At 42.6% G+C, this 26,789-nt stretch overlaps 1 protein-coding gene across 1 annotated transcript in view; it reads right to left on the reverse strand.

Annotated features, from left to right (window-relative positions):
* ARSB (arylsulfatase B) overlaps positions 1–26,789 on the reverse strand; it is a 136,073-nt gene that overhangs the window by 104,072 nt on the left and 5,212 nt on the right. The window contains exons 2-3 of the mRNA XM_036309507.1: positions 7,050–7,236; positions 2,874–3,064 (exon numbers count right to left, since the gene is read on the reverse strand). Coding sequence (XP_036165400.1) covers positions 2,874–3,064; positions 7,050–7,236 — 378 coding nt within the window. The remainder of the gene's footprint in view (positions 1–2,873; positions 3,065–7,049; positions 7,237–26,789) is intronic.

A 26,789-nucleotide genomic window follows, 5' to 3' on the forward strand; every position in this document is an offset into this window, starting at 1 on the left:
AGACCAAAAAAAAGAAGATTCAACATTGGGATAAAGTGCAGCTCCTGGAACTGGGGTGACATCATTTTACTGAGAACGGAAAATAAAAACATCTGCATTTGCTATTTTGAAGGAACTTTCTGAGCTAACTCAGCTATTGGCTATTTCATTCATTTACATCTATGCTTGAAACTTTACTTTGAGGATGTTAGGAATGCTGGATATGGCTTCAGAATATTTCAGACACGAGAGGAAAACGACCACCCCCTCGGGGCAATTTCCTGATGTTACCTCTAAGCAGCGCCACACTAACAACACGGGCATGGGTGGCCGTGAGCGCTGGGGCCTACAGTTGTCCTCAGTTCCTGTGCTGTCCACACTACACCAGTTAAGGCAACCCATACACCAAGAACTAGTTCACCCCAGCTGCTTCCTCTTATCCGCCTAATGTTACGGGCACTGTGAGAGATACTCCATTGTTCCTTAATGGGAACTAATTGTATTGTAGGCATACTCTAGTTCCATGATAATATTGTGAATCTGTAAAAGGCAGCTGGTTTCTGCTTCCAATCTGTGTTTGAGGGGAGTCAAAAGTGGCTGCACATCAGAATCACTGGTGGGTGGTGGGAGGTGGGAGGTGGGGGCAGGGAGGTAATTAAATACCAATGACAGGGTCTCACCCTGGACCGATAAACCACAATATTAGGAACTGGTATTTCTTACAATTGTTCCAGATGATCCCAATATACGGTCAGGATGAGTCATGCACTGGGCTCACTATCTCTGGTCACGTCTATTAACTGTGGATAGGGGGTGCATTGGGCTCTGGAGAAAAACAGTGTGAGTTTAAAATCTGATTCTGACTCTCAATAGCTCTGTGACCTTGAACAAGTTAACTTCACTAAGCCAGTTTGCTTATTTGCAACATAGTGCCTACCTCAAAGGACAGGACAAGGACCACAGTTCCATTAAGACCTTATCTTGTTCTTTGGGTTTTTAGCTGTATCAAAATGTCAAGCATACAGAAGAAAACTCAGAACGTAAACCAACTGCCTAGCAGTTATCTTTTTAACTGTCTGAATATTGATGTAGCTCTAGATTTAAAATCTGCATATGTCTAAGCCCAGTCAGGTATCTTACTTGTTTAAAGTGTCATCCCAACATACCAAGGTTATGGGTTTGACCCCTGGCAAAGGCACATACAAGAAGCAACCAATGAATGCATAAATAAGTGGAACAACAACAAATCAATGCTTTTCTCTCTCTCAGTAAAAATCAATAAAAAATCTATATATATAAAAGCCTAAGTGACCATTCAACTGTTCAACCATTCGCCCAATAGCTATGACACGCAATGACCAGTAGGGGACAGACACTCCAACCAGTAGAGAAGGGAGCCTGATTCCTTGCGGAATTGGCCGTGAGTTAGGTAGCTGCTAGGGCCCGAATCTGCTTCACCCACACCCCGGACCCAGAGATTGGTTTTGGCCCGATCCCTGCAGGCCAGGCCAAGGTGCACGAATCTGTGCACCAGGCCTCTAGTTTAAAATAAAACACATACAATAACCATAAAATAAAATCTTCATGTCTCCGTATTTGAGAGAATGTTCCATAGCAAGCATGGCCAAGCCAAGACGTCAGTGTGAAACAGGGATAAAAAGCCAAAAGTGTGGCAAAACCAAGGACAAATACCAGGGAAGACTCCTCATAATGAGCAAAAGGCGGCAAAGACTGAGCCACAAAGAAACCACATCAAAAAGGGAGTCAGCAGCCAGGTACCATGTCTCACAAGTATATAAACTGGAATCCAAATTGTGATCTGCACTGAACACCTTCAGTAATTGTCAAGGAGGCAAAGTGCAGGAAATGGGAAGAACCAGACAACACCGCACATTCTGTGATCTGCTCTGCCAGCATCCTACTGAAGGTTAATTTCGTGGGTATGCTAATGCAGTTCTTAATAAAGCTATATTTTGAGCCTAATATCTGACACCACAAATATTTGACCCATTTTAAAGGTATTTATAAGCTAAATCCAGAGAATTCAGCTTAAACTTTAGCTCATGTGGTTAACTCTAGGCTAGCAAAAAAATGTTTAAGGCTATTCAAACTCTTTTAGTTTTACCTATAGAAAAGTCAAAAGATTTTAGCATATGAAGTATACAATGGTTTCAGGGTGATAAATGTAAAAAACAAGCTCATCCGTATGCCATGTTTATGGGTTGGAACACTCAATATTCTTAAGACATCCATTCTTCCCAAGGTCTATAGATTTAATGAAATGTAAATCCCAAGCAGGCATTTTTTTTTTTTTTAAAGAAATGGATCGACTGATTTTAAAATTAGAGGATGCAAAATATCTAGGGGATGCAAAACATCTAGAATAGCTAACACGATCTTGAGTGTGGGGGAGGAATACAAAGTTAGAGGACTTAGCCTGAACCTAAAGTTTAGTGAGCTCTTAATAGAAAGTTTGCCATAATAAAACCTCATCCTGTACATAAGCCTATCATTTTTTAAATGTCAGTTTGCTAATTACTTACAGCACATGCACATAATGCACCAAATAATAAACTATATTTCTACTAAAACTCTATAGATACAGTCTTTCTCAGAGTGTAATCTGGGAACCATTTTAACCAGAATCATCCTTGAGGAGTTTCTTTAAAATGCCAGGGTATGGATTTCCCGCAGATATGCGAGATCAGACTCTTATGGGCTTCAGGAATTTCCATTTCTAACAAGCTTCCCAGGCTGATACTAGTGCACTCTAAAATTTGAAAATAATTCCCCTAGAATGTATTAGATGTTTCCCTCGATGGCCTCTTCCTATACTCATCTGTGGAGACCCTCTCTGAACACAATCTTGATATCAATAAAGAGGCAAGACTTACCTTCTCTGGTGGATGGTTAGTTATGAGGGCTGTAGCCCTTTCAGTAAATATGTTTGTTGAATACATATTTTCATATCCTGTTGCAACTTCCTCACCATCTCGAAAATCAAGAGCACATCGTGTGACATTCAAAGCGTTGATAAATACACAGCGTTCATGGGAATAGTAATCTTCACTACCTAGGAGATATCCTACAGCAAGAATGGGAGATGAAAGTAGTCAGCAGGGCATAAAACTTGTTAAACTAATGTTCCAGTATTTAATTACCTAATGCAATTGATTACCCACGACAAAGCTAATCTGACGACAAGGTTAATCAGAGCAGCATTTCTTAACATCTCTGTATTTTCTAGCAGATGGCATTCAAGTATAATTGTAAAAAAATTCAAATCCACTCCTCACTCAAGTCTTCAGCATACAAGCTCTATCATGTAACTCTCAAAGTGGGTGATTCTAAGTAAATGCATTTTTAAAAAGTCAGGGTTCAAATTCAGTAAAGATGATAACATCTTAATCTTTTAAAGCTATCTAATAGCTAAAATAGTATATGGGTAATGTGATTTGTTACAAGTATTTATTCTGAGGTGATTACATAAATGAATGCAGGGATTGAATAATATTGATATTGACCTTCAAAGACTGGCTTCAAGGTTATTTATAGAAGTGGCTCTAGGAGGAATCATCTTTAGTCAGACACTGACACCCACTGGTCAAAGACACAAACCTTTCCAAACGGAGGATTTCTATACATAACAGGGCCAAATGATCAAACTAATGTGCAGCACTAAGATTAGACTTTTCTACCTATTGTGATCTCAATTTCACCCCAAATTTAAATGGCATTAACTGCCTATCTCATAATTTAGACTTAACCATGGGAGGAAATGAGTTTTCTCAACCAACAGTTGCTTCTGCAAATGTTCCATATTTTCCTAATATATTAAAACTGGAGGCCCAGTGCACGAATTCATGCATGGGTGGGGGCCCTCAGCCTGGCTGGTGATCAGGACCGATCGGGGCCCATCTCACCCAGTCCCGATCAGGGCCCATCAGGTCTGGCTGGCCAGGGAAGGACCGCAGGAAGGCTCCAGGGCGTGTCTGGCCCATCTCACCCTGTCCCAATCGCCGGACCCCAGCAGCAAGCTAACCTAGCAGTTGGAGCATCTGCCCCCTGGTGGTCAGTGTGTGTTATAGGGACTGGTCAAGCAGACAACCAATCGGTTGACTAATCAGTCGGACACTTAGCATATTAGCCTTTTATAAATAGAGATATGCTGTGCTGCATATTGTATGATGCCACTCATATAAAATGTCCATAATAGGCAAATCTACTAGAGGCAAAAGCCTATGTTAGTGACGTCACCTAGGGCTAGTGGGGTTGGGGGAAAATAGGGAATGACTGCTAATGGGCATGGGGTTTCTTTGGGGGTGTGATGGAAATGTTCTACAATTGAATTGTGAGGACAGTGGCACAACCCTGTGAATGTATTAAAAATCATTGAGTTATACACCTTAATTGGCTGAACTGCATGATAAATGAATTACACTTTGATAAAGCTTTTAAAAAGAAATAAACTGTGCTGGACCCTGAGCTATCACCTGACAAAAACTGATTAACCTTAAAATGCGGATGATAAATTGGCCTAGCCCTTTCCCCAGTCCTGAATGTTTCCTATAATCACAATTAAGAGCCTTACACAGCTTACACAATAAATCAATTAATTTTTTATTAGTTTCCTTCTTTTCCATGATTCACTAAATTCATGGTTCTGAATATAGTGAACAATGGTCGTAAGATAATGTTTTAAATTATAATTTTTCTCCTACATATATAACAAAAAGGGAAACCCAATGGGTTTGCTAACTAATATGTAATAGAGAAAGAAATGTGTCCACAAAAATAGTTTCAGCCCCTATATCTGTTCGGAGAGGGATCATGGCACTGGGGTTCTATTTGGGGTTTTTAATAACTACTAGGTATCAGTCCTGGAGAAAATCACTTCGGGTTCATTATCTATAAATGTAAACTATTTTTATCATTTGGGAGAAAATATGCCTAGGATATACTTGATTAAAAGAGGGTGAACTGCGAATAATAAAAAGATCTTACAAATAGGATTCCAGAATACAACTATTTATTCACATACTTGACCAAACTGACACCAAGCATCCATGTTACAATCACATAGAGCTTCTCTCATAAGAATGATTCACAAATTTGAACTTACATGCTGAGCCTAAAGAAGATGGCAGCCTAGGCGTTTTGGGAGAAAAAGAGAAAATACTTTTTGAGCAGCTAAATCCCCCATGGCTCTATTTAACAGCATTATTGAGATATAATTCACATACTATACAAGTCTCCCATTTAAAGTATATAATTCAATCGCGTGCAGTGTATTCGCAGCTTTGCAACCAGCCCCCTAATTATCTGACAGCTTTTTACAGAACATCAGGACCATAACAGTGATGGCAGCTGCATGTCATTACGCCTTCCTTATTTGCAAGCCTCCAACCCATAGGAGCGTGAGCTCTGTCTGTCCATCTAAGCCCTGAATTTCTAAATATGTAACTTGTTTTTTAATGAATTTTTTTAAATATCCATAGTTTTTCTCTTCTTACAGTATAGGTACTGATCCATATTTTAGCAAAGACCTGACTGAAAAATTTCAAAGGGTGTACAGGCTGTTTTTTCTTTTAGAATTTCCGAAATGACAGAGGTCTTACATCCGGTATGATCTTGCACAGCTATTTAAGGATACTCAGGGTGTGTCTAGTTCACGCACAGAGAATGCCATGATTGATTAGTGATGTCTGCTAGAGAACCTGGACAGCGCAGGGCACACAAGATCTCACGTCTGAGGTCCTTGCAGCTCAACTTTAATCCTCATTCAACAAGCGCTACAGAGCTACCTGCTTCGACTGCATTGTTTGGGCCCCATGAAATCACTTTTACTGAAATGCACTTTGGTGCTCTGGCCCCAGCTTGAATAAAAGAAAATGCATCAGGAAACATCTGTAAGAAAACCACCACTTTATTACTAAAATGATGTCTTTGAGGACACTCTCCACCTTACCTTCTCCCAAAGGAGGAATTTCTCTTAGGTCTAAGAGCCAGAAAATGCTTTACTCTTCCTGAACATCTGGTTTCCATTTATCTTATAAATAATGTGACTCTTATAGACTTACCCCTTTTTCTTTTGCTTTGGACATAAAAAATTTCAACTCTCAGAGTTGAATGTGAAGCCCACCTACTACAACCATGCAGTGGTTTTCTTAATTTTGTGCCAAGCAACTGTTCCATCTTTTTTCTATTTGTCCTAATTTTTTATCCTATTTATTTGTAAATGTTTTATGCTGAAATATGTACTCCTTTTCAGATACGGCAAGTTGAAAATAAATGAATATATATAAAAAGGGAGGTAGGTAGTGAAATAGCTAGATAGAAAGAACAGTATGAAAAAGAACCTGGCAGAGATATATAGCCACTGTCAAAATAAACAGGTTGTTAATTAAGACGGCTCTGAACAGATTTAAAGAGGGCACATTTAGAAATAAACTTTAGGCTTCATGTTATTTATTATAGAGCTCTCAAGTTCATAAGATACTTATAATTTCTTATTATCCTTCCTATTACTATCTGTACTTTTCCTCAGATTTTTTTTTAATCTATTTCCCCCAATCTAGTGATTTCAAAAACAGATCTGTAAGAAAGGGAGAAGAATGCCAATGGAAAAGAATCTTCTCCACCATCTTTAAAAATAAACAAACAAACAAAAAACCTCTAAACACAGCTCACAGGGAGAAAAACATATTCCACACCTTAGTGAAGGAAATATTCTTGTATTGGGTTTTGCTTGCAATTAAAAAAAAATCATTTGTAACCCCTTTTGATAGTAAGGTTCTCTACGAGTACAGTGGTCTGGGATGTGAAGGTAGCACATTTTCCAAAGGCTCCAAAGTGGCATTAAGTCACCTGGCAAAGGAAACTGCCTCCCTGTGGGGTCATGAGCCACGTTATGGAGGTGGCATTAGACAGTGGCCCCACGGTGGTGCTGACTGGCTCACTCTGTGTTCAAGTTTCCAGTTACAGTATTTCATCCGATCGCACGTGGGTGTGTTTTATGAGATGGCTGCAGTCAGCCTGAGTTGTTAAATCAACATGTGCATTTCCATTACCAAAGTAGGTATCAAATCCTCGGCGGGTTGGAAGGCATTCTTTCCGGTACATTCCCAGGTGCCACTTTCCGACCATGTGGGTAGTGTAGCCTGCTTCTTTTAGGAGCTGGGGCAGGAGTTTTTCATCCGGAGGAACGCAGCTGGGCTGACAGGCCCAGATTATTTGGTGCTGTAAACCCGTGTGGATCTTAAAGAGATAAACAAAATTATGAATTAATGGTGTTGAAATATTCTGAACAAGCAGATAAAATGGCTGCCTAATTTACTGGACACATCGGCAGTACAGGGCTGTTTCTGTATTCCTGCACTGGCTTAATGTTATTTTGTTTTTAAATCCTAACCTGAGGACACAATTTTTTTTTTATTGATTTGAGAGAGAAAAAAAACATGGATGTGAGACAGAAACATCGATCGGTCACCTCCCATATGGCCCAACCAGGGATGGAACCTGAAGCTTAGAGACGTGCCCTGATGGGGAATCAAACCCACCATCCTTTTAGTGTATGGGATAATCCCCCAACTAGCTCAACCACATCAGCCAGGGCTGGCTTAAAGCTATTTTTGAAGGCACCTTACTCACTTAGTCAAATAAGTTAATGGATATAAAAAGAAATTGAAAAAAAAAAAAAAACAAGTAAGAGCACTCTAACAAACATTAGATATTGTTAATAAACATTTATCAAGTCACTACATTAGAAACCATTAACTTAAGTTTTCACTTCCTATGTCAAAAAGGTAGCCATAATAAGAGGTGTGGACCTATCAAAAAAAATTGTTCTAATATCCATACACACAAGAAGTTAGTGTTTAATTAGAAGGAACTTCTGTAGAAACATACCGTCTTCCAAAACTGAATAAAAGAAACAGAAAATATGAACAAATTGATTAAAACCAATTAAATCAAAGCAGAAAAAAAAAAACTTCCAACAAACAAAAGTCCTGGACCAGATGGCTTCACACGTGAATTTTATCAAACATTCAAAGAACTAACACCTATCTCAAACTATTCCAAAAAAGTCAAAAGGAGAGAAGACTCCCAGACTCAATGTATAATAAGGTCAATACTATCCTAGTTCTAAAACCAGATAAAGACACTACAAAGAAAGAAAATTATAGGCCAATATCCCTGATGAATATAGATGCAAAAGTTCTCAACAAAATATTAGCAAATCAGCCGGAACCGGTTTGGCTCAGTGGATAGAGCGTCGGCCTGCGGACTGAAGGGTCCCGGGTTCGATTCCGGTCAAGGGCATGTACCTGGGTTGCGGGCACATCCCCAGTGGGAGATGTGCAGGAGGCAGCTGATCGATGTTTCTCTCTCATCGATGTTTCTAACTCTCTATCTCTCTCCCTTCCTCTCTGTAAGAAATCAATAAAATATATTGGGAAAAAAAAATATTAGCAAATCAAATTCAGCAATACATTAAAAACATTATATCAAGTGGGATTTATTCCTGGGATGTAAGGGTGGTACAATATCAGCAAATCAGTTAACGTGATACACCACATAAACAAAATAAAGACTAAAAATCATATGATTATATCAATAGATACAAAAAAAGCATTTGATAAAATCCAGCACCCATTTATGATAAAAACTCTCAGCACAGTGGGAACAAAGGTAAATATATCTCAACATAATAAAGGCCAATATATGATAACCCACAGCTAATATCATACTCCACAGGGAAAAACTAAAAGTGTTTCCATTAAAATCAGGAACAAGACAGAATGTACACTTTCACTACTCCTATTCAACACTAGAGGTCTGGTGCATGAAATTCGTGCAAGGCCTGGTGCATAAAATTTGTGCAATGGTAGGGTCCCTAGGCCTGGCCAGCAATCAGGGCTGATCTGCAGGGTGACCGACGGGGCAATCAGGGGGCCCCTGCTGGCACCCACCTTGGCCAGCCTGGTGCCACCTGCTCGCTGGCTCCGTCCCCAGCCACCGATCACCACCCTCTACGGGGCGATCGGGGAGCGACCAACAGGGCGATCTTGGGACCCCCCACTGGCACCCACCTTGGCTGGCCTGGGGCCTATGGGCTGGGGGCAGCTCCTGTATTAAGCATCTGCACCCTGGTGGTCAGTGTGCATCATAGCGACCGGTCCTTTGTTCGTTTGGTTGATTTGCATATTAGGCTTTTATTATATAGGATAGTAATGGAAGTCCTAGCTACAGCAATCAGACAAGACAAAGAAATAAAAAGCACGCAAATGGGAAAGGAAGAAGTAAAACTGTCATTATTTGCAGATAGCATGATACTGTATATAGAGAACCCTAAAGATTCCACCAAAAACTACTAGGTCTGATAAATGAATTTAGTTAAGTAACAGGATACAAAATAAATATTCAGAAATTGGTTGCACTTTTATACACTGTGCTGCACTCAGCATGACCAGAGGTGAACCTGGCGGGGGGGTGGGGGGGGGGGCAGGTGAAGGATTAAAGAAGACAGATAAGAAAATAAAGCTGGGGCTAGGTGGGACACTGCTCTCGGATGGAGAGACAGTGCCACAGCTTGCAAACAGAGTATTTTATAGCCAGATTCCATGAGGCAAAGTAAGAGTGTGGTCAAGATGTTTACAATATTCTCCCGGGGTTTGAATCTACTCAATTACATGTACCTGAACTCTATCAAGCTTTGTTTTGGCAGCACTTGCTGCACCTCCCACAGCCTACCTCACTTAGCCACCTGGGACCACCGGTTCCGACCATAAGGTCAAACTTACAACTATAGCCTTTGGCTGTAATTGTGCTGGGAGGGCTTTGCCCTCCAAGCTGGGACTTACACATGGCTTTGCAACGAGAGGACCATGCCCTGTCATTAGTCTGAGGCTTGAACCTGTCCAAATGCTATAGCCACTCTCCACAATACACCAATAAAACAAACTATCAAAAAGGGAAACTAAGGAAACAATCCCAGCCCTAGCCCGTTTTCTTAGTGGTTAGAGCTCTGGGCCCCTTCCCTCTGCCCCAAATGAAGGGTCACAGGTTCGATTCAGGTAAAGGGCATAGTCTTGGTTGCAAGCTTGATCCCTGGCCCCAGCTGGGCCGCATGCAGGAGCAACCAATCGATGCATCTCTCTCACATTGATGTTTCTCTCCCTCTGCCTTTCCCCCTGGTTTCTACTCTCTCTAAAAAGCAATGGAAAAAATATCCTCCTCAGAGAACCAAGAGGATAGCGTAGGCAAATGCCTATACTCGCTGCCTCCCACAATCACATCAAAATTACAACTAAAATACAGAACAACCATCATCCAGAACCACCGGAAAGCTGGCTGAATGGAAGTACTACAACTAGAGAAGTAAGAAGAAAGCACACTGAGGCTGGTAGGAGGCGGGGAGCGAGGAACAGGCTGGTCAGCACCCAAGTGTGCCTCTTTTTTAATTGGGAGGGAGATTGCCTCTGTGGAGGCCGCCCGGAGGAGCTAGGGGTCCCAGCCCCACACCAGATGCCCAGCCCAGGCTCCCAGATCTGGGAAAAGAAGTCCCTACGGGCAGTAAGAACTACAGGCTATAAAAACCAGTGTGGACTGGGGCTCAGTGATACACAGGCTGCTGGAGACCCAGCTGCTCCTCTTAAAAGGCCGGCACCACAAACTGAATTTACAAGCTCCCACTTCCTCTGAGCTCCAGTGCCGGGCGAGGCTCTGGGGGACCCAGACACATACAAGGAAAAACTGGATTGTCTGGCATTGGCAGGACCTCGGGGGGCGGCTTTCTTCCAGACGGAGGTGCTTGCAGGGGTCATTGTCCCCATGCTGGGTTCTCCCCAGTACAGGGCTGACTGGCAGCCATTTCTCTTTGCTCTGCCCTGGTGAATCCCTAAGACCCCGCCCCACCTAATTTACAATTCCACCCAAGCTGTGCTCAATGGCTTTTGTGTATGAATGGCCTGTACTTTCTAAGGCTAAAAACCTGTCAAACAAGCTGCAGCTGGGTCAAGGAGCCCCAAACCTATCAATAAAAGGCCCAAGACCCTGCACCAGCACCAGCCTGCCTTGCTTCACACCTGGGCCTTGTCTGGGCACTTCCAAACCCAATACAAAGAGGAGGAATCTGCAGATCTCTCTGTAGCTCCTGCTGGATGGCCCCAGGCAGTGGTTGACTTTGAATCTCCCTGGAGACCCAAGAGCCAGTGTACCCAGTGGTCAGTGTCAGACCATACCAGATTACAACTCTACACGTCCATAAGCAACACACTCAAGGAGCAGACTCAGTGAGCACCAAAGCCCCACTGAAACAAGTCCTGCTCCATAAGGGTGTTTCCTGCACAGCAGCTCTCCCACTGTAGTGGCAGCTGGTCCCCAAAGCCAATTGGTCTAGAGGTCAATTCCTCCCAGTGATACCAAAAGCAATCAAGGCGCAACTACAACAAGACTGTGCACTCAGCCCACAAAGGGGTGCACCTAGAGTGTCCACCTCAGGTGACTGGGGAGGCTGAGCCACTGGGCCCTACAGGACACCTAGCACACAAGGCCACTCTATCAACTCAAGGAGACATAGCAGCAACCCAATACACAGAAACAAACACAGGGAAGCAGCCAAAATGCAGAGACAAAGAAACATGTCACAAATGAAAGAAACAGAAGAAAGTGAACTACTGGATATAGAGATTAAAACCACAGTTATAAGGTTATTCAAGAATCTTCTAGAAACCTCCAAGAAATTTAGTGAGACTTTCAAAGATCTTAATGAGAATGCCAAAAAAAAAAAAAGGAAAAGGACCAGTCAGAAATTAAGAATACACTGACTGAAATAAAGAATAATATTCAAAATGGCTTAAAAACTTAATGTTAGACTCAAAACCATAAAACTCCGAGAAAAAAACATAGGCAGTAATATCTCTGACATCCCTCTTAGCAATATTTTTCCTAATATATCTCCTTGAGCAAAGAAATCAACAGAAAAATAAACAAATGTGACTATATCAATCTAAAAAGTTTTCCCACAGCAAAGGAAACCATCAACAAAATGAAAAGACAGCCTGCTGAAGGGGAGAAGATATTTGTCAATGATATATCTGATAAAGGGTTAATATCAAAAATTTATAAAGAACTTATAAAACTCAACACCAAAACACCAATCTCATTAAAAATGGGCAGAAGACCTAAATAGCCACTTCTCCTAAGAGGACATACAGATGGCCAATATGAAAAGATGTTCAATGTCACTAAACATCAGAGAAATGCAAATTTAAACCACAATGAGATATCACCTCATACCTATCAGAATGGCTATCATCAATAAATCAACAAACAAGTGTTGTCAAAGATGTGGAGAAAAGGGAACCTTCGTGCACTGTTGGTTGTAACACAGCCTGGTGCAGCCACTGTGGAAAACAGCATGGAGTTACCTCAAGAAATTAAAAATGGAACTGCCTTATGACACAGTGATTTCACTTCTGGGTATATATTTGAAGAAACCCAAAACACGAATTCAAAAGAATATATGTACCCCTATGTTCATCACAGCGCTATATATATAAATGAAAGCCTAATATGCAAATTGTCCCCATGGGAGTTTGACCAGGAGACCGATCACTTGCTTTGACGTGCACTGACCCTCAGGGAGTGGCGTGGAACAAAGGAAGGCCCCGGCCAACAGCCGGCAGCTGGGGAAGGGTGGCCCTGGCCGGCAGCTGGAAGGAAGGTCCCGGGTGGCAGCTGGAAGGCCCCAATCGGCCTGATTGCCGGCCAGGCCTAGGGACCCTACCCATGCACAAATTTCGTGCACCAAGCCTCTAGTTTACAATAGCCAAGATAGGAAAGCAACCCAAGTACCCACCAATAGACAAGTAGATATAAAAGTGGTGGTGCATATATATAATGGACTATTACTCAGTCATAAAAAAGAATGAAATCTTACCATGCGACAGCATGAATGGACCTAGAGTGTGTTATGCTCAGTGAAATAAATCAATCAGAAAAAGACAAATGCTATATGATTTCACGTATATGTAGACTCTAAACAACAAAATAACCAAACAAACAAAACTGAAACAGACTCATACAGAGAACAGACTGATGGTTGCCAGAAGGAAGGGGAGTTGGGAGACTGGGTGAAGGAGGTAAAGGGACTAAGAAGTACAGATTGATAGTTACAAAATAGTCATGGGAATGTAAAGTACATCACAGGAAATGCAGTTAATAATATTGAAATAACTATGCATGGTGCCAGGGAGTACTGGAAATATAGCGGGGAACACTTTGTAAGGTATGTGATTATCTAACCACTATGCAATACACCTGAAACTAATGCAACATGGAATGTAAAGTGTAATTGAAAAAAAGGACTAAAGCCAAATTTGATATGAAAAAAAAAGGAGCTTCCATAATCTTTCAAGATTTGGTGATTTTTATATAATGAATGCATATTTGCATTTCTTCTTCCCCTTTATGTAAACCATTAATTTCAAAAGACCAACTTTTCCTTAGAAAAGAAAACAGCCGTCTGACCCACAGGTTGGGAGTGGCTCACACAAGAATGTCCAGGGTGCAGGGACCACACAACAGCTAGCCGTTAAGAAATGATCACCTGGGAAACTAAGATGGCGGCATAGATAAACACCGGGAAATTTCTGCTTCCCACAACAATCGATAAATGCATCAAAAACACAAGGTGGACATCATCCAGAGCTACAGGAGGGCTGGCTGAGTGTAAATTCTACAACTAGAAGGAGAGAAAAGCACACTGCGAGCGGGAGGAGCTGCGGAGGTGGCGTGCAGAGGTACGGGGGCGCGCGCGCGGAAAGGGTCTGGCACCTGAGGACGCGGCTGTCTTTTTGAATCTGGAGGGAGACACAAGCTCCCGATGGCTCTGAAATCCGGTTCCGGGAAGTCTCTGGGGACCCAGGGCTCATACGGGGAAATACTGGACTGTCTGGCAGCGGGCGAGCTTGAGAGCGGCTTTCCCTCAGAGGTGCTTGCAGCCTTTGCCGGGACACTGGGACTCGCGACTCCTTAGGGCAGGGCTGAGGCTCCGCCATAGCTGCTTTCTCAGCCCTTTGATTCCTTGAGACCCCGCCCCACCCAGGCTGCGGCAGAGGCTTTTGCATATGAATGCCCCGGCCATTTGCAACCTGTAATTACCTAACCGCAGCCGGGCCAGATAGACTCAGAGCTTCCAAGAGAAGGCCCAGGCCCCACAGCGGCTTGCATTGCTACACAGCTGAGCATCATCAGGGCAGCTGATTCTCGCTGCCAATTGCCCTGGAGGTCAATTCCTCCCAGTGATCCTACAACAACCAAGGCATAGCTACAACAAGACTGTGCACAAAGCCCACGAGGGGGTGCACCAAGAGTGTCCACCTCAGGTAACTGGGGAGGCTGAGCTACTGGGCCCTACAGGACACCTAGCACACAAAGCCACTCTATCAACACAGGGAAGCAACCAAAATGCGGAGACAAAGAAACAGGTCACAAATGGCAGAAATGGAGGAAAGCAAACGATTGGATATAGAGTTTAAGGCCACGGTTATAAGGTTTTTCAAGAATTTTATGGAAACCGCCGATAAATTTAATGAATCCCTCAATAAGTATAGGGAGACCATGGAGGACATGAAAAAGGACCAACTAGAAATTAAGCATACACTGACTGAAATAAAGAATAATTTACAGAGATCCAGCAGCAGAAAAGAGGATCCCAAGAATCAAGTCAAAGATTTGAAATACAAAGAAACAAAAAATACCCAACCGAAAAAGAAAAAAGAAAAGAGATTCCAAAAATATGAAGATAGTGTAAGGAACCTCTGGGACAACTTCAAGCGTACCAACATCAGAATTATAGGGGTACCAGAAGGAGAGAGAGGGCAAGATATTGAAAACCTTTTTGAAGAAATAATGACAGAAAACTTCCCCTACCTGGTGAAAGAAATGGACTTACAAGTCCAGGAAGCGCAGAGAACCCCAAACAAAAGGAATCCAAGGAGGACCACACCAAGACACATCATAATTAAAATGCCAAGAGCAAAAGATAAAGAGAGAATCTTAAAAGCAGCAAGAGAAAGACAGTCAGTTACCTACAAGGGAGTACCCATACGACTGTCAGCTGATTTCTCAACAGAAACCATGCAGGCCAGAAGAGAGTGGCAAGAAATATTCAAAGTGATGAATAGCAAGAACCTGCAACCAAGATTACTTTATCCAGCAAAGCTATCATTCAGAATAGAAGGTCAGATAAAGAGCTTCACGGATAAGAAAAAGCTAAAGGAGTTCATCACCACCAAACCAGCATTATATGAAATGCTGAAAGGTATTCTTTAAGAAGAGGAAGAAGAAAAAGGAACTCTTACCATTTGCCACAGCATGGATGGAACTTGAGAGCGGATAAATACCACAGGATCTCACTCATTTGTGGAATATAATGAACAACATAAGCTGATGAACAAGGACTGATCCAGAGACGGAGAGGCATTGATTGGACTGTCGGGACTTGGAGGGAAGGTAGGGGAGGGTGGGGGTAAGGGGGAAAGATCAACCAAAGGACTTATATGCAAGCATATAGGCCTAACCAATGGACATGGACAACGGGGGGGTGAGGGCATGAGCGGGGGTGGGGGGCGTGGGGGGTAGAGGGTAACGTGGGGACAAGGACACATATGTAATATCTTAATCAATAAAAATATATTAAAAAAAAAAAAAAAAAGAAATGATCACCTGTTGAATATTGGTATAATATTAAAATAGAATATACACAATTGTGTAAAAAGGCTATTAAATTAACCCTCCCTTTTCCTACATATCTGTGTGAGGATGGACATTCTCATCAATTTTTACCCAAACAATACATCATAACAGACAGAATGCAGAAGCAGGTGTAACAATCTAGCCATCTTCTATGAATATAAGAGACGTACGCAAATATAAACAATGTCACCCTTCTCATATAATTCTTTTGTTTTGGAAAATAAAGTTATCTTTCATAAGTTATTTATGTTAACATCTAAGTTTCTGATACATGTAAATTTTGAAAGATATAACCCTCATAAACATAAGATCTTTGGGGCTTCAATAATTTTTAAGCACATACATTGGTCCTAAAACTTCAAACGGAAATGTTTGAGAACTGGTGCTATGATGCCCCAGGGGCTTCCATCCTTGCAGGCCCAGCCCCTCCCTTCCCTAAAACTTCACAGCTACTCCGGCTGTCCTGGCTTAGTCAGGGAGGTGCTCTCCTTCGTATGAAGTGGGGCTGGGGTCTCACCTTCAGCTCGGCACTGGGTGCTCCTGATTTCTCCACAACAAGTGGGGCTCTGGGGACACTGAAGGTTGGCAGAGCCAGTTCTCAACCCCGGCCAAGACTCTCTGGCACCTCCATCAGCTGTCAGGTGGGTAACAAGCAATCTCTCTATATATAAAAGGCTAAGTGACCGGCCGACCGGCCGACTGGCCGACAGGCTGGTAAATATGATGTGCACTGACCACCTGGAGGCAGACACTAAACACAGGAGCTGCCAAGCTGCAGCAACTTTGCAGCAGCAGTTCTCGGGTGAAGCACCCCAGAACCAGAGAGGAGGGAGCCTGATTATGGAATGCATCACCCGAGAGCCTCCCTCTCACAATCTGGGACTGCTCGAAGGATGCTGGAGAATCAGTTTCAGCCCGATTCCCGAAGACCAGGCCGAAGGACCCCATCTGCCAGAGGCACCCCACTCACTCTGCAGATGCCCTGCGAGCCACGGTGCCACCACAGATGCGGCTGGCCAGGGAGGGACCATGAGAGGTTGGCTCCAGGGCATGTCCAGCCCATCTCGTCCAGTCCTGCCCTGCCGGCCACCTTCTAGTTAATTTCCTTTCAATGTGCACAAATCCATGCATCGGGGCACTAGTAATTAATAAAAGGTAAAAAACAAAATGTGTTTGCAAATGATTTACTTCCTTTTATTAAAAGATCTATCATCAAGCACATACTAAACACACAACAGTTACCATGGTAATAACTTAAGCATCGTTGTAACAGATCACACCCTCTCACCTAGAGGAGCTGGGGTGGCATTGTAGAGAACATGCACTATGACTGGGCCTGCCCCAGGAGTGCAGTGTGGTGCGTATGAACTTCAGGTGGGTAACTGGAGCTCAGGTATATGTTTCTGCTGGTACTGCTAGGTGCTGGCATCATTGCCTTCCTCAGGGTCAAATACTTCCACCAGACAGATTCACAGAGTTTTGTAGTTTTGTTTTAAATACATACTAGTAGCAATAAACAGACACAACATAGAGACCAAACCAACAAACAAAAACCAAACCCTTTCAAACTCACAATCTTTCCCTCCCCCCTAATTTATTATAAGCTACTTACTATCAAAGAGCCTTCTCATAAGCTTGGATATTGTTTCGAATTTCATTGTTTTGGTGTGTCTTTCGAGCCAGAAGTGCACCTGCTATTGCTTGATTTCACACCTTTTTACACCCCCCTAAGAAATCCTGAGGAATTAAGGTAAAGTGGGTTTATTGGATGGTGATGGATACATTTGCTATCCTGTTTGTGGCGACAGTTTCCCAGGTATATACATATCAAAATGCATCTTATTGTATGCTTTAAATATGTGCAGTTTACTTTATATGTCAATCACATCTCAAAAAGCCATTTAAAAATAAAAGTGACTTAAGTGTTCCAGTGAGATTTTTTTTTTAAATCCTCACCTGAGGATATTTTTTTCCCATTGATTCAGAGAGAATGTAAAGGGGGGCGGAAAGGAGAGAGAGAGAAAGAGAGAGGGAGAGGGAGAGAGGAGGGAGAGAGAGAAAAGAAACATCGATGTGAGAGAGTCACATAGATGGGTTATTTCCCACACACAGCCCAGGTCTGGGAATTGAACCTGCAACCCAGGTACTCACCCTTGACCAGGAATTGACGCCTCAACCCCTTGGTGTGAAGGCTGATGCTCTAACCACTGAGAAGTACTAGCCAGGGCTGTTCTGATGAGATTTTTGTGCCTCTCCTGGAAATAACTGATACCTACTGTGGGTATGCGGCAGATGCCTTCCATCTGCCCTCCAAATCCACATTCTGCCTCTGTCCTGCTCTCCATCCAGGAAGCTGACCTTGGGGACCACATCAAAGGACTCCCTTACCTCCTGACCGCTGACTGGGTTCAGCCCCGGGGGAGCCCTGACAGGAGACTGGAGACCAGGAAGCGATAAGTGGCCCGGGGCTGCCAGGCTCTCTACTGCCGGCCTTTCTGCTCTACAAGTCACTCTCCTAGGTCCCAGAGGTTCCCTTTCCTTTCCTTCCTTTGGTTCTAGGGGTAGAAATAGCTCCACTGGGTTATACACTATCCCTCCCTTCCCCTGATACATTCACACCTTTTAAATAGTCCTTTTGTAAGTAAAACCCCCCTAAATTATTCTAATTTGAATGTGCCATCCCTTCCAGCTGGGATTGTGAATGATAAGGACATTACAATAACCATGGTGAGAAAGGGAAACATTTCTCTCAAAACACACACACACACACACACACACACACACACACACACGCACACACACACACCAGATCACAGAAGGATCCTGTCTGTCCGTCTATGGCTAACGCTAGAAGTTTATCAACAGAAAATTAATCCTGGGTTCAAAAACTTCATAACATATACCAGTTGGCAACAGAGCAGGATAATGGAAGATAATATTTTATGGAATTCAAAAGACCCAGTGGAGATAAATGCTGTGTGCAAGTTTCTCACACGGAATGCTCATCCATCACAGACAGAAAATGAACTCTGATGGCTGTATGGCAGTACCAAGAGGTCCTAGGCCGCAGGCACCCAGCCAGGTGGTCAGCTGAAGCCTGCTTCTATTATCTGCAATCATATGGGGCAGGGAATTTGTTCCTTTCAGTTCCTGAGAATTTATTTGACAGCATTTTTATGGCATGACTGGGAGTGGAAGCCAAAATCTGGATGACAGCCAAAAAACATGTTTTTGGTCTGTGCGAACACTATTTGAAGTAAGGAAGCCATAATGTGTAGAGAAGCAGTAAACAGGCAAATGCTGAGCTGGTTCCAACCCAGCACTTCCATTTAGCACAGAATTACAGAGCCACACCATGCTTCATGGGGCAGGATGGTAACAGCGCACCAAGAGGAATCAAAAGGAAAAAATGAACACCCCCTTCTAAATGCTACAGCATCTAAACAATTCCATTCTAACACCCATCTTCAATGAGAGGATGTGTAAATGGAGAGGGTCCTATAGTTAATACATGAAAGTTCAGAGGGATTTAGTCTCTCTATCTACCATGGGTAGCTGTCCCTTCGTCATTAAACCAAATCCTCTCTCAAAAACCAGCTTCTCCTAGCCCTAGCTGGGTTTGCTCAGTGGATAGAGCATCGCCCTGTGGACTGAAGGGTCCCAGGTTAGATTCCCACCAGGGCACAAGCCGTGGTTGCAGGTTTGATCCCCAGTAGGGGGCGTGCAGGAGGCAGCTGATCAATGATTCTCTCTCATTGTTGATGTTTCTATCTCTCTCTCCCCCTCTTTTCCTTTCTGAAATCAATAAAAATATATTCAAAACAACCAGCTTCTCCTAAAATTTTACTTGACCATCAAGATTCCCTCTGCAAAGGCCAAGGGTTTGCAAATTCAGGGAAGGCCATGTCTTGTCTCTGGGCTCTTTCTGTGAGATAACTGACAAGAAATCCTTGTTTACATGTTCTGTTGCACATAAAATTCTTTTGATCCTGTGGGTTATCCTGTCCTCTGCAGACCTAAGAAGATACGAGCAGTGTAGACTCATGAGCTTCAAAGAGAAAAACCAATCTCCTGGACCCAACCTCTTGGACGAGGAGGGGAAGAGACGAGGCAGTTTCCACATCAGAATCTCTTACAATCCCTCTTTCAGAGATCCAGACGGTCTACTGATGAACTGCCTATCTGGAAGCTCAAAGCACAGTATTTCAGCTACACTTACAATAAACTCTCCCAGGGACTAGATCAACCTCCACTACACCCATGACAATGAATGCTCTCTCCTCACCTCCACAGTGTTGAGATAACATCCAGCTGAACAGAATGAAGGTTCTGTCCTGTCAGTGTGACTTGTACAAGATGAACTCATACCCTCATTGCACCTGTGTAATTGTGCAACACCTCCTGCCACACGATTTGAAAATTCAGAAAAATGGGCAAGCTCTCCGCTCTACTTTACACAACAGAGAGCCTAGAAGGAAGCTTCATGACGGAAACATATCACAGAACAGGAGTTCAGGAAATCCAGCCGGTGCCGTGGCCAGGACACTATACCACTCTCGCCACCTGAGGGTTTATTCCTGGAGATGCCCTACAGAACCAATGGGTAGTGGAGACTCTGCTTCCTCCCCACTTAAGCCTTCTCAAAAGTGGTCAGCTGCCCGGGCTGCTGAAGCCAAGAGCTACAGACACACATTATGTACGCTAGGGGCCTGGCTCTGCCATCTGGCCTGGTCCTGCAGAACTCAGGCTGCAGAACTGGCTGGTGTCACTGACAGCTTTAAGGGTCTATTTATTTTGGTGTCAATTAGCAAAGAGTAAAAATCTCTGACTAAACCCACAAAGGGATGTTGTTTGCAAAAAGAATAAACAAGGCAAAAACTGTTTTCAGTGCCTTCCTCTGTTTAAATTATGAATCCAGCCAAAAGCCCAAAATGAAAAGGGAGGAAAATATGGAAGAAAAATAATTTTTAGTAAAGTGATATGATTAAAGAAACAAAAACAAAGAGATTGCCAGACAGGAACAGCTTATGCTCAAAGGGATTCTTGAAATAACTTCAGAAATCAACCAACAAAATAAACCCCATAAGTCAATGGGTCATATTCCACTCAGCCTCACACTTATTTATTTCCTCGTTTCCAATTACTTGGGAAGCAAATACGGAATTACTTATCTAAAATATCATCGATACTTATAGACTAAGGTCTCCAGACGCCCTTGCCTTCTGAGACTGCCTCGTGACTCTAAAGGACACCTGGCTTTAGGGGAAACAAAAGACACATCGGAGCAAGCCACCCAGGGCCCCTGCTTCGGAACCGTGACGTGGCTTCAGTGAGGGGCCATCTTGCTTGTTACTATGGACCTAATGCATCCTTCTTCTCCCGCAAAGAGTCAGGAATGGAGACCGATGAGTGCTTTCCCTCCGGAGGTGCCTATGGCCTCTGGACTACAGGGTCCTCTTCTCTCTCACTCCTTGGATGCCTTGGCCGGGTCCTATGAACACTCCCCATTAGTGACATGTAGCCTTCCCCGAGGACTCCGCCCACTTCTTCAGCTCTTTTCTCCTCTTTTCAGTCTTTTCTTCCCCATATTCATTGCCATGTATACAAAGAATGCCACATGGCACTTCCTGGTGGTTCCTTTTCTAATCTTAGAGTCCAGGAGAGACCTGACCAGGGACAGGAATCCACAGAGAGGCACGCATGTGGGAGGGTGACAAACAATGGCAGGCAGGGCCCTGAGAGCAGTGAGGAAAAGCAGCAGGGGGATGAGGGCATCCTCGGGCAGAACTCCCGTCTCCTTGCCAAGCCACACAGTATGCAGAACCCAGTTCTACTTGCAGCCATGGGTCTCATCTGCTCACATTCTTAAAGCAGACTTGAAGCAAAAGTAAAAAAAAAAAAACTACCCACAGTGCTCTGCACAACCTCCTTCCTTATATTTTCTGTCCAAGGTTCTGCTTCAGGGGTGAGTGAAAGGCTGTGGAAGTGTCTTGTCTGTTTATCGATGTGATTAAGAGAAATGTGGCTTGGGTCCCTTAAGAACGAAACCTTGGAGTCATCTTTCATTGCTTCTATTCTCTGCCAAGGTTTATAGAGTTCTGGTGGAGTGGTCCCCTCAGTGCCCAAGGTAAGAACGTTCCCAGGTGAGGGCCAAAGTCACTTTACTTTTTTCCCAAAAGGAAGTGTTTCCACTAAGGCCTACCACTTTTGTTACCCTTTAATCTTCATAATTTCTTAAAAAGGAAGCAAGGGCATTAGCAATGACTTGTCAACCCTAAGCAGTTAAGACAGTGAGCGCCTTCGGGGAATGCACAGGTGTTAAAGTACTGGCACATTCATTCATTTAGCTGTTCAGCACTGAGTGCTTCTCCAGGCCGGAGAGAAGGAAGGCAATCTAGTGGAGAAGTCCGACCTGAGAGCAAAACCACCACCATGCTTAAAAAGTGTACGAGTGCAGCAATATAATGAGTAGTTTGTATTGAATAAGGTCAATTTGTAAGAATATGGAAATTTAGTATTTTCGAGTCTTCAACTTGAACTACAAGCAGCGTACAAATTCTATTAGAAAAGCTGAAAGACTTTTGTTTGCTTATTTAACCACTTTTATAAACATCTTTATTACATGTGTTATTTTATTGAAATATATTTGACGCATAATATTATGTAAATTTAAGATGTACTACTTGTTAATCTGATACATTTAAACATTGTGATCTGATTGCACTGCAGTGATAATTAACACCTCCATTGCATTACATAATGATCCTTTCCTTTTAGTGATTGTAATCATTAAGTTCTAGTCTCTGAGCAAGTTTGATGACTATAATACAACTAGAGGCCCAATGCATGAATTCATGCACGAGCGGAGTCCTTGGGGTGGCCTGCAGAGATTGGGCCCCAGCTCGCACCCCCAGCCTCGCAGCCCCAGCTTGGGACCCCAGCCTCCCAGCCCTGCCTTGGCCTGGTGCCACCCCCTCACCTGCTCCACCATCCTGCCTGCGGGGCAATCGATCGGGGCTGGGCCCCCAGCCCAGCTCCCTCAGTGCCTGAACACCAAGTGGTGGCCCCGCCCCCCACTGCTGCTGGTCACTGCCTGCGGGGCGATCAGGCCCCCCCTCGCACCCGCCTTGACCTGGCGCCGCCCACTCTCCTGCTCCACCATCCCATCGTCCTGCTCTTGTCGGGGCCCACTGGGGCCGGCAGCACCTCCACTGCCACCCGCTGCCAGTGCCACGTCACCGATGCCCATATAGGGTCCAGCAGTGCCTCCACTGCTGCCTCCTGCCAGCACCGCATCGCCGACGCCCGACATGTTCTGCGCTGCCCCCTGGTGGTCAGTGCATGTCATAGCGAGCGGTCAAAGTCCCAGTCAAATGACCACCCGAGGGGACAATTTGCATATTAGGCTTTTATTATATAGGATAGTGTGGACTACATTCACTTATACTGTGCATTATATTTCTAGGTCTTGTGTTAGTACTTGTTCCTAATTTGTACCATTAACCAGCATCTGTCTTATCTCCCTACCCCTTTAAGGATTTTTAAATTGATATATGTATATTTTTTTAAATCTTTATTGTTGAAAGTATTACATATGTCTTCTTTCCCTTACCCACTGACCTCTCCCACCCACCTACCACCCTAGGTCTTCACCACCCTATTATCTGTGTCTGTGGGTTATGCATATATGCATGAGTTCATTGGTTAATCTCTTCCCCCTTCCTCCCCTGCCTTCCCTCTGAGGTTTGACAGTCTATTTGATGCTTCTATGTCTCTGGGTCTATTTTTGTTTATCAGATTCCACATATGAGTGAGATCATGTGATATTTATCTTTCTCTGACTGGCTTATTTCATTTAGCATAATGCTCTCCAGGTCCATCCATGTTGCAAATGGTAAGAGTTCTTTCTTTTTTACAGCTACATAGTATTCCATTGTGTAGATGTACCATAGTTTTTTAATCCATTCATCTGCTGATGGGCACTTAGGCTGTTTCCAAATCTTAGCTATGGTGAATTGTGCTGCTATGAACTTAGGAGTGCATATATCCTTTCTGATGGGTGTTTCTGATCTCTTAGGATATATTTCTGAAGTGGGATCACTGGGTCAAATGGGAGTTCCATTTTTAAAGGGGACCCTCATACACTGCTGGTGGGAATGCAGACTGGTGCAGCCTCTGTAGAAAACAGTATGGAGTTTCCTCAAAAAGTAAATCCATATTAATCTCGAGAATTTAAACAAGGGGAAAGTAAATATAAAATCTGTTTCATTTTATGTATAACATGCCTTCACAGGACACCAAGAAACTAAGAATGGGTTACCTATGGAAAGATGGGAAGAAGGGCCAGGGGACAGGATGAAAGATCTTTTTCTTTTTATATATATATATCTTTTTAAATCTTTTATATTTGAAACTTTTTAATGTATTTCCTTATTTTAAAAATATGTTTAATTCTAACCAGAATTACATGTATACAAATGCCACATGGCATTTTATTGTGGTTTCTTAAAATACATTTATTTGGAACATTAGAAATATTCTTTAGTAAATAGTAGCCTTCAATGTAACACTACTATGAAAACTTAAACAAGTTTTAATCTTTTATCATGAGCAGACAGTACTAGTCTTAGGTACAGGGAGACCCTGCCTCCCTCTCTGGGCTCTTACCTGCTTGGCATCCCTCCTTCACTCAGCCATGGTGGCCTTCTCCCCATTCGTAGAAGGAGCTCTCTCCAGCCTCTGGGCCTTTACTTTGATAGTCCCTCCCTCTGTGTTAAACTCTGTTTCCCAGGATCTTTCCATGGCTGACTCCTCTCTTCATTCAGGCCATTGCCTATATCACCTTCTTGGAGATACCTTCCTGAGTCATGATTCCTTGCCCTGTTTTGTTTTCTCCCCCATATTTATTGCCATGCCATTCAAATTCACCTTACTCATTTGTTCGTGTGTATTTCAGCCCCCCTCTTGATAATTGCTTCCTCTACCCTCACCACCACCAGACTATAAGCACTAGGCCAGTGGTTCTCAACCTTCCTAATGCCGCGACCCTTTAATACAGTTCCTCATGTTGTGGTGACCCCCAATTTCATTGTTACAAATTGAACATAATTAAAGCATAGTGATTAATCACAAAAACAATATGTAATTATATATGTGTTTTCCGATGGTCTTAGGCAACCCCTGTGAAAGGGTCGTTCAACCCCCAAAGGGGTCGCGACCCACAGGTTGAGAACCACTGCACTAAGCAATCCAGAGTGTATACCACAATGGCAGCAAAAAATAGTTGCTCAATAAAAATCTGTGGAATGAAAGAATGAATGAATGCATGCATTACAATTAATGGTGATAGACTGAAAGCTATCTAAAATCTGGAATTAAAAGATGTCCACTATTACCACTTCTATTTGACAATGTACTGAAGGTTCTACTCAGAGCAATTAGGCAACAAAATGAAAGGTATCCAGATCGGTAAGGAAGAAGCAAAACTATTTCTATTTGTAGATGACAGGATCTTGTAGAGAAAATCATAAAGAGCATGCACACACACACACACACACACACACACACACTTAGAACTAATAAGTTCCACAGGTTGCAGGATATACATTAACACATAACTATCTCTTGCATTTCTATATACTAGCAATGGACAATTGATAATAAAATTAAGAAAACAATTCCATTCACAACAGATAAAAAAAAAAAAGAGAAAAACTTAGAAATAAGTGTAAAAAAAAAGAAAAGAAAAGTTCAAGATTTGTAGGCTGAAAACTACGAAACATTGTTGAAAGAAATTAAAGAAGACCTAAATAGAAAGACATCTCATATTCATAGATTGGAAGGCCTATATTGTTAAGGTACTACTCCTCCTCATTGAATTTACAGATCAATGCAATCCCTATCAAAATTCAGAAATGGACAAGTTTGATCCTAAAATTAATATACAAGGGGGCCAGAATAACCAAAACAATCTTGAAAAGGGACAAAATTGAAGAACTCACACTTCCTGATTCAGAAATCTACCACAAAGCTACAGTAATCAAGACAGCTTGGTACTGATATAAGGATAAACATTAGCTCAAACCATATATCTATGGTCAATTGATTTTTGACAAAGGTACAAAGACCGCTCAATGGGGAAAAAATAGTCTTTTCAACAAATGGTGCTGGAACAATTGGACACCCATATGTACCCACATACTTCAAAAAATATACAAGAACTAACTAAAAATGGATCAAAGATATATAAATGTAAGAGCTGAAACCACAATATTTTTAGAAAAAGCATAGAAGCCTTTGTACATTGAGTTAGACTGCTTTTTTAGATATAACAACAAAAGTACAACCAAAGAAAAGTAAATAAATGGAAATACATCAAAATTTAAAACTTTTTTATATAAAAGGCCACCATCAAAAAGGTAAAAAGACAACCCACAAAATAGAAGAAAATAATTGCAAATTATTTATCTGGAAAATTCTTAATGTGCAGAATATACAGAGAACTTTTACAACTCAACACTAAAAAGACAAATAACAATTAAAAAGTAAGCAGAGGATATGAGTAGATATTTCTCCATATAAAAAGAGAAGGGAAAGTTTACATATGTATTTTTTGTATATGAATAAAATACATTTTACATAATTCATATTGCATTGTTTGCCTGCCAAGATGGGGAACTGGATGCCTAAGGAAGAGAATGTTTGTACAGTTAGGAAAAGATTTTCACTGTAAGCCCTTTTGTAACTTTTGAGTTTTTAAGCCACGTGAATGTATTTTCTAATCCAAAATAAATACAGTGGGGCCTTGACTTACGAATTTAATTCGTTCCATGATGGAGCTCGTAACTCAAATTACTCATATGTCAAATCATAAAGTGAACAAGTGAGACACATGATGCTGGGCTGATGTTGTGGCGTTCACTGTGATGTTCGCTGCGCCAACTAGCGGTGGGGTATCTGAAGCTGGCTCGTAACCCGAATTTTAGCTCGCAACTCAAAGCAAAAAATCGGCCGAGAGACGGCTCGTATCTCGAAAAACTCGTTAGTCG

This window comes from Myotis myotis, unplaced genomic scaffold (assembly GCF_014108235.1).
Source record: "Myotis myotis isolate mMyoMyo1 unplaced genomic scaffold, mMyoMyo1.p scaffold_m19_p_5, whole genome shotgun sequence".
NCBI lineage: Eukaryota > Metazoa > Chordata > Mammalia > Chiroptera > Vespertilionidae > Myotis > Myotis myotis.